We start from the raw sequence: 12067 nt of genomic DNA on the forward strand, positions 1-12067 counted from the left end.
AACCCTAAGCAATCTCAGCCACCAATAATCACCACCACCAAACACTGTTCATGTTTCCCGATGAATATTGTTCATAAAATCTAACGAGAACTGTTCACGTTTTCCGGTGAAAAACCACCATCACGGATCTCGTTTCCCGCTACGGACCTCAAATTTTTTTGTTATCAAATTCCTCCGTAAACATCTTGCATAAATTTTTATCGATTATTGAATAGGTTTACAAAATTTATTTTTAAATTGGTTTTGCACAATGAAGTTGATTAATCACCGTCTAGAAATTAATTTCGTTTAATCATAGAGTTGTAAAGTCTGATTACTATTTACTAGTATCGACTAATGTACAAAAACTATACAGTAAAAAGAAGTCAAATGAAATAAAACTGACAGTATAAAACTGAAAGAGTACGAGTAGCAGAAGGCAAGGCAGGAGGAAAGACAAGACAAGAGCAAAGGAGCAGGTGCGTGTGGGGGAGATGGTAATTGGTGGGTACCGCCCTACTGTTGGTTAAGTAATAGCAATGGCCGGAGGCAGAGGTCAGTGGTATAAAGGCTATCTCGTACTATAATTTAATGCTTCGTACTTGGTAGATTCGATATCTTCATATTTCAAATAAACATTTCTGTACACTTGCACACCACAAAAATTTCAAATCTTGTGGGGCGATCCTATTTTTTTATAAATATAAAAGTTCAATTATTTTATTCACAAGTTAACGTTTGTAATTTTTTTTATAGAATAATTAAATAAACGGAGTAAACATGCATATATATATATCTATATTAATGATATGGTATAAAAAAGATGATATCATTTTGTTTAAAAGTCTAATTAAACAAATGATTGTTTTTACGTAATATCATATTAATTTCAGAAGAAAAATTAGGCATATATGATATATGTCGTGGGTCCTATGGGTGCCGGGTGAGACCAATATTTTTTAATACATATAGTGTATATATATAGTTGAAAGAGTTGTAATGAATGCGTAATTTATTTGTATATATTTTAATATTTTTTGGACGTTGAAAGGGACGTACAAAGAAATGTGGTGCATACATATGAGTGGGACAATTTGTTTTTTATTTAAAAAATTTTTAAAATTAAACATGCAGGTATATCTGAAGATATTAGACTGTTTATAACCTTAAGAATCCATAACCTGAAGAAAAAAGATATAGCGGAAAAAATGAAGAAAGGGAAAGGAAAAAGGTGAGTTGTAAATAGGTAAGGTTGATACAAGTGTAACTTGCAAGTGTGTAATGTGTAACGTAGTAATAAAAGGAGACTGTTGATATGGTTGCACGCGCTGAATGTGCAAGGGAAGTGCTCCTATTTTGTAGTAGTACACGGCCAGTGGCCCCCTTTCCCTTCTGTCCAGTGAACTTCCCCACCATCATCATTCAACACCCCGTATCGTATGTATGTATACACACCCACCACAAATCTCTCTCTCTCTCTCCATATATAGTTGTACCCTGGGAATATGTGTGAAAGCTTTGGGTTCTCCATCCACGATTGTAAACTTTAAACTCCACCCCTTCCTCTCCCACTCTATATAAACACACACACACTAACATACAATCACTCTTCTCACACACAATCCATCACGTTTGCTACCTTCACATTCCGATCATCTCAGCAATCATGTCTTATAACCACCGTTACAACAACAACAATGACTCTTCTTCTTACCCTCCATTACCAACTCGACTCCATCCACACCAACCCAACTACTCCACTAGTCGACCCACCACTAGGCCCCACGATCAACCCCCTAGCAGGCCCCACACAAACCAACAACACAACACGTTCGATCTCCCCGCCAACCTAAACCTACTCAACCTTTCAGACAACTCAGACGTCATCAACTTCGACGCCTACGAAGACATCCCTGTCGAAACAACCGGTTCAGACATTCCACCACCAGTAAACACATTTGCTGAGATTCGCTTAGGAAAGTCTTTAGATGACAACATAAGAAGATGTAAGTATGTCAAACCCACTCCTATTCAGCGTCACGCCATTCCTGTTGCTTTAGCTGGACGTGACTTGATGGCATGTGCTCAGACTGGCTCTGGCAAAACGGCTGCGTTTTGTTTCCCCATCATTAGTGGAATCTTGAAGCACAATGGAACGACGCCGTTTGGGGGTTCCAGGAGGTTGAGGGTTGCGTGTCCGCTTGCTCTTATTATGTCTCCTACTAGGGAACTTTCTTGTCAGGTTATATATTTTTAAGTTTCTTTACGTTTTGTATTGTTTTTTTTTATTTTATATGGTTAATGTGTTGCTTGTTTGAGGAGGATTATTTGTGTATGTGTTTATAGATACATGATGAAGCAAAGAAATTTTCTTACCAGACTGGTGTTAAGGTTGGGGTTGCGTATGGCGGGGCACCAATCAATCGTCAGGTTTGCTTTTTGCTCTCTTTTTCTTAAATTACTAAGGGTTTTTTTAGTAGCCAAACACTGCATTTTAGTGTGTGCGCCCGTGAACACATCACAAAAAAACCAAATTATTTAACATATTGTCCGGTAATAAAACTGTAAACACCGACCACAGCGCTAAACCTGTTGGACCAAGTGGTTTGCCTGTTGGTCTTGGAGCAATTTTAATTTTTTGGCTAGTAAATGTTGATGCAAAAATCTGTGTTGAATATTTTGGTTTTTGACGGAATTTAGCACTCTCCGAATTTTTATGGGAATAAACCATCGATAAATCTTATTAACATTCACCATATGTTTATATGTGTCATTAGTATTTAAATTGTGAATTTAATCTCAAATACATGTAATTCATGATTTTTATACAAAACGTGCAGAGTGTTGAAAGTTTGAGCATCATGACATAAACCTGATACAACCTCTGTTCTGCGATGATGGATCTTATTGCAGTATTAAGTGCGATAGACCAATATTTTTTTGTTTACATTTTGAGGCTAAAACTAGTTCTATCGTGTTCATTGACTGCTGTTGTACACCTGTTCCTACAAGAAATTGCTCTGAATTGGTTGTAGTAGTGTGTTTAATTATTGATATGTTTCCTGGCTTGTAGTCAAGGAATTTAACGAAGGGCATGCTTAGGAAATGAAATTGGATGTTCTTTTGCAGCTAGTGTGAATTAAAATTATTGAATGAAAGGGATTGAGACACACTGGTTTTGGTAGTTTGCCTTCCTTCAATTTTAATAGATTTAAAACTATGGTTTCTCTGTGGACTGCTGCATCTTTCAACTAAATACGTTTTTACTTTGTTTATTGCAAGTATAATTTTTGCTATTGTTTCAGTCTCTTTTGTTACATCGCTTTTTTTCATGAACCTGTAACCTTTCATCAATAAAGTAATGATTTGTATGTTACAACATTTCTTAATCCCCCCCACTAATGCAGTTGCAAAATCTTGAGAAGGGAGTTGATATCTTAGTCGCCACTCCTGGTCGTTTAGTTGATATGATTGAAAGAGAGAGAATCTCTCTCAAAAGGATCAAGTATTTGGCTTTGGATGAGGCTGATCGAATGTTGGACATGGGATTTGAACGACAGATTCGTCAAATTGTTGAAGAAATGGGGATGCCTCCGCCTGGTGTGAGGCAAACTTTGCTCTTTAGTGCAACATTTCCGACTGAGATCCAGGTTTGTGCATTTTGTTAAAGTTGCAATTTTTTAGTGAAATCTGTTCTTAGCAACATAAGTGTTTATGCACATGGCTGGTATTATTTACCCTTTGTGTCTCGTTTGACTGTCAAAACTCTTTAAAGAAAGCTCCAAGAGGAAGTAAACATGTGCTCCTTGTGCTGCTTCAGTTTTATCTGTGAATAGATAAGTGGCTATCTTTGGATTTCATCAGTATAAGTATTTTTCTTATCTTGTAGAAGCTTGCATCGGATTTTCTATCGAACTATATATTTTTAAGTGTGGGAAGAGTTGGCTCGAGTACAGATCTGATTGATCAAAGAGTTGAGCTTGTTCAAGATATGGATAAAAGAAGTCTATTGATGAATATACTCAAGGATCAGAGGTCAAATGGCATGGATGGCAAGGTACTAATAAATCATTTGTAGATTTTGTTTTGCACTAGATTTGATTCAGCATTGTGCCTGACCAATGTCATGATGTGTGTCCTTTGCGCAGCTTGCTTTGACATTAGTTTTTGTGGAGACAAAAAGGGGAGCAGATGCACTTGAATACTGGTTGTGCAGGAATGGATACTCAGCTACGGCAATTCATGGTGACAAAGTCCAAATGGTAACACATATTACATGCTGTAGGCTGTAGCTACAGCCTACATGGATCAAGAATGCAATATCTGTTTTAACTATTTGTTTCTTCTCTTAATTTCTTCACTTGTTTTTTGCTCTAAGTTCTTTTCCATTCCCTTGTAAATGAATATCTTCATTTACATTTGATGTATTATAAATATCCAGTTTTTATAATGCATGATTTTTTTACTGTGCAAATCAAATATACTTTTTTGAATGAACTTAGGAAAGAGAACGGGCATTGAGATCATTCAAAAATGGGTCGACTCCTATTTTGGTTGCTACTGATGTTGCTGCAAGAGGTCTAGATGTTCCCCATGTCACCCATGTTATCAACTTCGATTTACCGAAGGACATAGATGATTATGTTCATAGAATTGGAAGAACAGGCAGAGCTGGCAAGTCTGGACTGGCAACAGCATTCTTTAGTGAGAAAAATTCCGCTCTAGCTAAGGCACTTGCTCAGTTGATGCAAGAATCCAATCAACAAGTTCCTTCTTGGCTTACTCAATATGCAGAGAAATCCTCACCTTATGGTAATAGCCGTTCATACCGTGGAGGTAGCAAGTTTGGTGGTCATGACTTCAGAAGTTCATCAAAACAATATGGCAGTGGCAGCAGCAACTACAGTAATTATGGCAGTGGCAGCAGCAACTACAGTAATTATGGCAGTGGCAGCAGCCACAATAATTATGTCAGTGGCTACAATGATTATAATGCAAGCAATGGTCCTGCGGATTACAAGTATTCTGATTATTCTGGTACAAACCCTGGTGACTCTACATATTCTGGTTACTCTGGCAATGACTTTGCTGCTGCTGGTGTGGATGCTTACTCCGGAAATGAATTTGCTGCTGCAGCTGGTGTTGATACTTATGCAGGCAGTGCACCAGCATATCTGTCTGACATTGTTGCTACTGGCTGGGATTAATTGGTCCTATGATATAACTCTTGACTCCTATTAAATCTAGGTATTATTGGTACAGTGAAGTTAAAAGCTCATGGTTTGCAGATGGATTTTTGGACAGGCTGCTAGATTCTATGTAATCTGATGACCAATTTTTGGATTTTAATAAAGTTTTGTAGCCTGTGTCACTCTTGGGTAAAATGCTGATTGATTCCCATTTTTGACATGTAATGCAACCTTAACATCATTTGGGGAATGTATTTTTGCTTACTGATGCAAAATTATGTTATTTATATTATATATTTATATTTTTAGTTATTGTTTGATATTATGTTTAAATAATTATGTTTGCATAATTATTCCAGTGAGCGTCTTAAAAAGGTGTGTCTACTAAAACACGAATATTTGAAATTCTAGATTATATATATGTTGATAGTTGGTACCATGCATATTCAAATTATTTGTAGACGGCTTAAGTATAACGTATTTAGGCGTTAGGATATTTTTATATATAAATTTGTGATGTATTTGGTTAATAATAACTTATAAGTTGAGAAATTAAAATTTTAACAAATTAATTTAATATATAAATAAAATTTAAAAAGATGAAATTTAAATATAGCAATATAAACTATTATAAGTAAAATCGTAAAAGAAAAAGTTATAAAAAATATAAGCATATTTCTAAAATTTATTGATTTTACCATTAATCACCTGATTAACCGTTGTAAAGTATTCTTTCAATTCAATTAATCTGTCCATCTATTTTTAAAATAAGATATTAAATTTAATAAATTGGAAATTATTGTAATTTTTTAATATATATTAGTATTCCGATTTATCAATAATTACCCACTAATAAACGCATAATTTTAAGCACTATTGTGATTTCTTTCGAAATTAAAATATATATTTTCGTAAACACTTTTGTACCGTAAACAAAGAAATCAAAAGAAAACATAGGTAAATATAATGTTGCAGCTATTGAACAAAATAAGTTAAAATAATACACCTTCATGTACTTTCTAATTATCATCATTTAGGAGTCAAAACGATCATTCTACTTTTTTTTCCAAAACACTGCCAGTTTGCTTGAATGGGATTTCACCTCATTTAAGTGGGCTAAATGACGCTGTCAAACAGCCACTATGTAATAATTAGATATTAGCTTGCTAAAATACAAATAACTAAAAATGTGTTTTGCTCTGGACGGGATTAGTTATAACCATTAGTTCTATTTGAAAAATAATATTTTAATATTATTTTTAGATTTCAAATTTCATTAGTGACAGCTGCATGCTATGCAACGTGTGTTCAACTTTGTGCTGTTATTGAATATTCAGTAAAGGGTCCTGTTCCTCACAATCATGTCAGGAACACTTAATCAACACATCACTTCCTGGTCGTTGGATGAACAATTCAACGGCCAAGATTTAAAAAAAAAATTCGCCCTTCCGCACATATTTATTGCGGAACATGGCCCTTTTCGCGCTTATTTTCCGCGGAACAGGAAATGACAAAAATGCCCTTAAAAGGACTCTGCGCTTATTTTGCGCGGAAGGCCTGTAGAACGAATAAACCCAGTTTATCACGTTTCTGGTGACAGTTATACATACAAATACATATAAACGGCGATTGAAGGCGATTAAAGCGCGACTGAAGGCGATTACATACTACGTTGCTGCATAAGGTCCTTGCTTCCTAATCTATTCATAATTTAATCGGGTATTATATAATCGGGTATTTAGGGTTCCAAATTGACCCGATTTGTGTTGGTATGATCTTGTATATAATCAGGGTTTTAGGGTTCGAAATTGACTGTGATGTTGTGGACTGTGATGTTGTATATAATCGGATTTTGTATGATCGTGTATAAGTGATTCGTATAATAATTTGGACTGTTCGTATAATCGGATTTGTGTTTGTATGTTGTATAGTAATTTGGTATGATGTTGTAGACTGTGATTCAAGTATCTTGCTCTAAAAGGATTTGTAAATTTGTATGGAAGTTTATGTATTACTAAAAAGTTGTAAAAGCCTGACAGAGTGTAAACTTATTCTAATAGGCGAGTGTGGAAATGAATGGTGATTTTATATGTAAAAAATTGACTTTTAAGTCTAAGATATAAAACGTGTAAGTTATGTTGCACATACAGAATGACAAAATGAAAGATATAGAAGTATATGATGGCATGTTTATTATGTTAATGCTGCAGGATTTGGAGTCCATGCATGTGAATGACAATATAATAGTCTGCTGGAAAATGTTTAAGTTCAAATACATTAGTCGATATCCATGACCTCTTGATACAACGATATCTGTGTTATTTTGATCCTATTTTTGATTGTGTATATATTCGAATATCGTTTTTGTATTTATTGTACTATTGTGTTTAAGTGTATTGATGTTGCGAGTTGGATAATTGCAAGTGGATGTTGCAAGTATAGAATTTTTGCATTGCGGTATTGAATTTGTAGAATCGGTGTATGATATTGTTTGAGATTTCTAGAATTAGAGTCTTTGCATTGCGCTTTTGAATTTGTATTCATAGTTGTGCTTGGAATAACTTATACATACATGAACCATTTTCATGTTTATTGAATTATTTTCATGTTTATTGTTTCAGGATGGATAACATATTGCTGGGTCCAGTTAGTCATGACATTATCTTTGATAACTCCTATCATGTAAGTTCGGATGTTTAGGAGGGACATAAGCGGGGTCCTTTGGAGTATTATTGTGGGAACAGGAACATGCGTAGGTGGGTTTTGTCTGATGCACAGAAGGACTTGTTGCATAGCATTGGTTTTAGTGTGTTTGCAAATCCGGGTGTGGTTTTGCAGAATGATGCTAGGCTTGTCACGACACTTGTGGAGAGGTGACGTCCCGAGACCAACACCTTCTTCATGAGACAGGGGAAATGACAATGACTTTGGAGGATGTTGGTTATATCTTGGGTTTACCGGTTGCTGGACATGCGTTAGTTGGCGACGGTTTGGATAGTGGTTTGGCGTATTTTTCGAGACACTGGTTTGAGCTGTTGGATGAAGACGAGGTGAAGGAGGCATGGGCCAGAGCCGGCATAAAGTATACATGGTTGTATCAGAGATATGGGAGGGTTGATCCGGGTCCTGATCCGAGGAGGATTGCTATCCATACACAGGCATACTTGCTCTTGGTCGTTGGTTCTGTTCTATTTCCTACAAGTAGTAGGAATGTGGTGCACCCGAAGTACATTAGACACCTCCGTTATCTTACGGGTGTGCGGAGATGGTCTTGGGGTTCTGCAGTTCTTTCATATCTGTATAGGGGGCTCGAACATGCATCATAGAAATGGGCCAAGAGGATTGCATGTTGTACGTGGTTGTTGCAGTTGTGGGCATATGAGCGGTTCTTGATTGGGAGACCTCTTCCTGATCCTATGAGGGATTCATATCCAGTTGCTGAGTTCTGGGCTAAGCCGGTTGAGGAGGTTGTTGAAAGGAATATGTCCTAAGTCCAATCGTGTATTAGGATTTAGGAATAACTTTTATGTAATCTGTTTTGATTTCATTGATATTAATAAAGACTTGTTTTGTTTTTATTACGGGCTCTATCTATTTAAGTGTTTAAATAAGATATACCATAGTTTAGAGTAAAGCTTTTTATGGATTATGATGAGATCATAATAGTGAGACCTAAAAAGATGAGAACTCTAAACTTAAAAAGTTCCTGGTCATAGGATTACTAATTGGTAATTAATAATCCACAAAGATCGGTATATACTATGCTTGCTTCATTATGAAGGATGTCTGTTCTCATAGACATTTGTGTGGTGACACTATAGCTAGTATGTAGGTGCTTATTATAGAATAAGTTCACTGAACATGACTCGCCCAGCTGAACAACTGATGGAGTTCACTCACGTGTCAGCAGTTGTTCGCTTAGTGATAGTTGTACAAGTATCCTTAGACTTGAGGTCATCATAGTCATCTTGTGTACACTGAACTATGCTCTGGTTTAGTTCTTAGTCTCCAGGGACAATTATTAGGGCTCTTCTGGGTATAGGAATTTGTACACGAATATAGTGTATGATCAATAAAGGATCTACCCCTTCCAGTGAAGGAAGCGAATGTTCAAGACTGATCCACTTATGCTAGTTCAGGAATCTCTGGCCAGAGTGAATGAATTTAGAAATGAGTTTCTAATTTGCATAGAACTACTCATAGTAAATGGTAAGCAAGTGATTGAATTAGATAGGCTTGATACGAGATCCATGCCTTGTATTTAATCGGGACATTGTAGGGTAGAAGGAGTTTATTGTACGGTAACTATTCACTGACAGGTTCTTGGTATTCTAAGCAGTGAATTCATATTATCCGGATAGTCGCGATATGTTGAGAAGCATCACTCACGATGTAGAATAAATGTGATTAATTAATTAATCATATTTAATAAATTAGAGAATTTATATAAATAATGATAAAATAGTTTTATTATTATTTATTTCTACTACCGGCTTAATATTGAACCTACAGGGTCACACCATAAAAAGAGAATGATTTTATGGTGGAGGAATTAATTAATAATGGCTAATAATTATTTATTTGTGAAATAAATAATTAATTGGCAAATTTAATAATTGATTAAATGAGATTTAATTGATTATAAATTAATTAAGAAAAGTTCTTAATATTATTAATTAAGGATTTAATTTTTGGAAATTAAATCAAGAGAGAGAATTATTTCTAAAGTGTTTAGAAAAAGGATTAATAATTAAAAGGTGTTTTAATTATTAATGAGAATAATAAATGTGATAATAATAATATTATTTATGGGAAAATTTCAGCTGAAATTTTTTCCTATAAATACACTATTATAGACCCTATTTTATTCTAACCCCAGAAACCCAAAAGTTTCAGAAAACCAAATTCTCTCCACCTCCTCCTCCTCCTAAAAGTCATTTTCTTGGTGGATACCGGTGGAGTGCTTCACACTTGAGGAGCAACTGCTAAGGATATCTGATCGTTGTCTCCGAATTATTTTTAAAGGTTAGATTCGATCCCTCAAATTTTTATTCACGATTTATATGCTTTTATTTGGATTTTGTATGTGTAAAAGTATTTTTTCACGCCCCGCTGCGTTTAAAATCCAACAGTTGTTGATGAGGAGGAGGAGGAGGCCGAGGAGGAGGCGGAGGAGGAGCCTAAGGGGAAGAAGGGGAAGAAGGGAAATGAGGTGAAGGGGAAGGAGGTGAAAGGGAAGCAGGGGAAGGAGGTTAGGGGGAAGAAGGTGACAGAGGTGAAGGAGGTTAGAGGTAAGGGTAGGGGAAAGGGATGGAAGGGTAAGGTGCAGGCTGATGTTGTTCCTGATGATCCTATGGATGAGGATGTTCCTGGGACTGAGATTGTTGTTAAGAGGAAATGGGCTATAGGTAGGCGTGATAGTAGATTGGCGCCTCATCATAGTTTGCCACATTATAGAGGCGAGTTTGATGGAGTTGCAACTGATATTATGGCGTGGACGTCATATGCCCACTTTCACGAGGTGGAGGAGGATTCAGATGGGGATCATGACATATCAACTGAGGATTGGGAGGCTCATTTCTTTGGTCTTTCCAGGATTCCAGTGCTATGCTATGATGTTGTTGAGTATCAGCATTCTGATAGGGTGATGAGACAATTCGGGTTCAGACAGGGTATTCCACGGTCACCTGTTAACATGACAGAGTATAGGAAGCCTATGATTCCGTTTAATCCCTATGACTGGCAGGGTATATGGTTTGCTGAGATTGGTGAGTGGACCCGTTTTAGTCAGCACTCCGAGGTTGGAGTTGCTCATCAGCCAGACGCAGTGGATTACACAGGTTACATGCAATGGTACACAGGCATTGCACGTATGCGTGTTGGGAAGCCACAGTACAGCACCCGGGAGTTGTTTAACAACTCTCAGGCATTTTACCTTGTAAGTTTGTTAATAATTATTTCCCCGATATTTTTAGAATTGTTTCCTCCTTTGCATTATAGTAACATCTGATTATATGCCACAAATGTATTTTGCAGATACAGAATGGGTTGGCATGTCTGCAAGCTATGGATAGTAGCATTCCCCCTGAGTATGAGCAGGATTTTGGGATGATTGCCCCTATGTTTCTCTGTTAGGTCGCACAACACTGTAGAAGGGGGTTGAATACAGTGTTATATAATAAAATCAATTTAACACAAGTATGTAACAAAGATCAAGTATATTCAATAAACTCTGTTACAATATGAACTGTTGTTCTCTCTCAGTGATGAACAAATATCACTAAGAGCTGTTAGGTTACAATGTATAATCTTCTCGATAATTATAACAGTATAAACCCTAAGTTTGTGTCTATATAGTACACAGTTACAAGATAACTTCTAATTGATATGGAATATAATTCTCTCTCCTAAAATATATCAATCAGATATCTTCTACAAGTCTTCCAGTCTTCTAACTTTTTCCATGCATATCTTCTATTATTTTAGTCTTGATCTTCTCCTGTAAATCAGCTTCATTCCTTATATGAAAGTCTTCCCACACTTAAGTTCTGATATGACCTTAAGTTCTGATATTAAGTTCTGACTTCAGTAAGTCCTGATTTCAGTAAGTCTTGATTTATCCTGTTGTTAAGTTCTGAAAACTAAACACAAATCATATTAGACATGACATCTAAAATATATCTAACAATCTCCCCCAACTTGTAAATTATGCAAAATATACAAGTTAATAGATTTGATGATGTCAAAAACATTTAATTACAAATGCAAATAAGAGTTTAACTAGATAACTAACTATAACTTACAGTCCTTGTAGGTTTTACTAATCTCACTGAGTCAATCTGAATCCAAAGTGATTCTTGACAAAGTTTGATATCAGCTTTTCTTCTTTAATCCTCAGA

The 12067-nt window shown here is 35.9% G+C and overlaps 1 protein-coding gene across 1 annotated transcript; it reads left to right on the forward strand.

Annotated features, from left to right (window-relative positions):
- The first annotated feature begins 1261 nt into the window (after window positions 1-1261).
- Window positions 1262-5480, forward strand: LOC141720558 (DEAD-box ATP-dependent RNA helicase 37-like). Its single transcript, XM_074523039.1, has 6 exons — window positions 1262-2221; window positions 2326-2409; window positions 3387-3629; window positions 3869-4036; window positions 4128-4241; window positions 4482-5480. The coding sequence occupies exons 1-6, from the start codon at window positions 1646-1648 to the stop codon at window positions 5184-5186; spliced, it is 1890 nt and encodes a 629-aa protein (XP_074379140.1). The 5' UTR covers window positions 1262-1645; the 3' UTR covers window positions 5187-5480.
- The last annotated feature ends 6587 nt before the right edge of the window (window positions 5481-12067 follow it).

The sequence above is a fragment of the Apium graveolens genome, chromosome 4 (assembly GCF_009905375.1).
Source record: "Apium graveolens cultivar Ventura chromosome 4, ASM990537v1, whole genome shotgun sequence".
NCBI lineage: Eukaryota > Viridiplantae > Streptophyta > Magnoliopsida > Apiales > Apiaceae > Apium > Apium graveolens.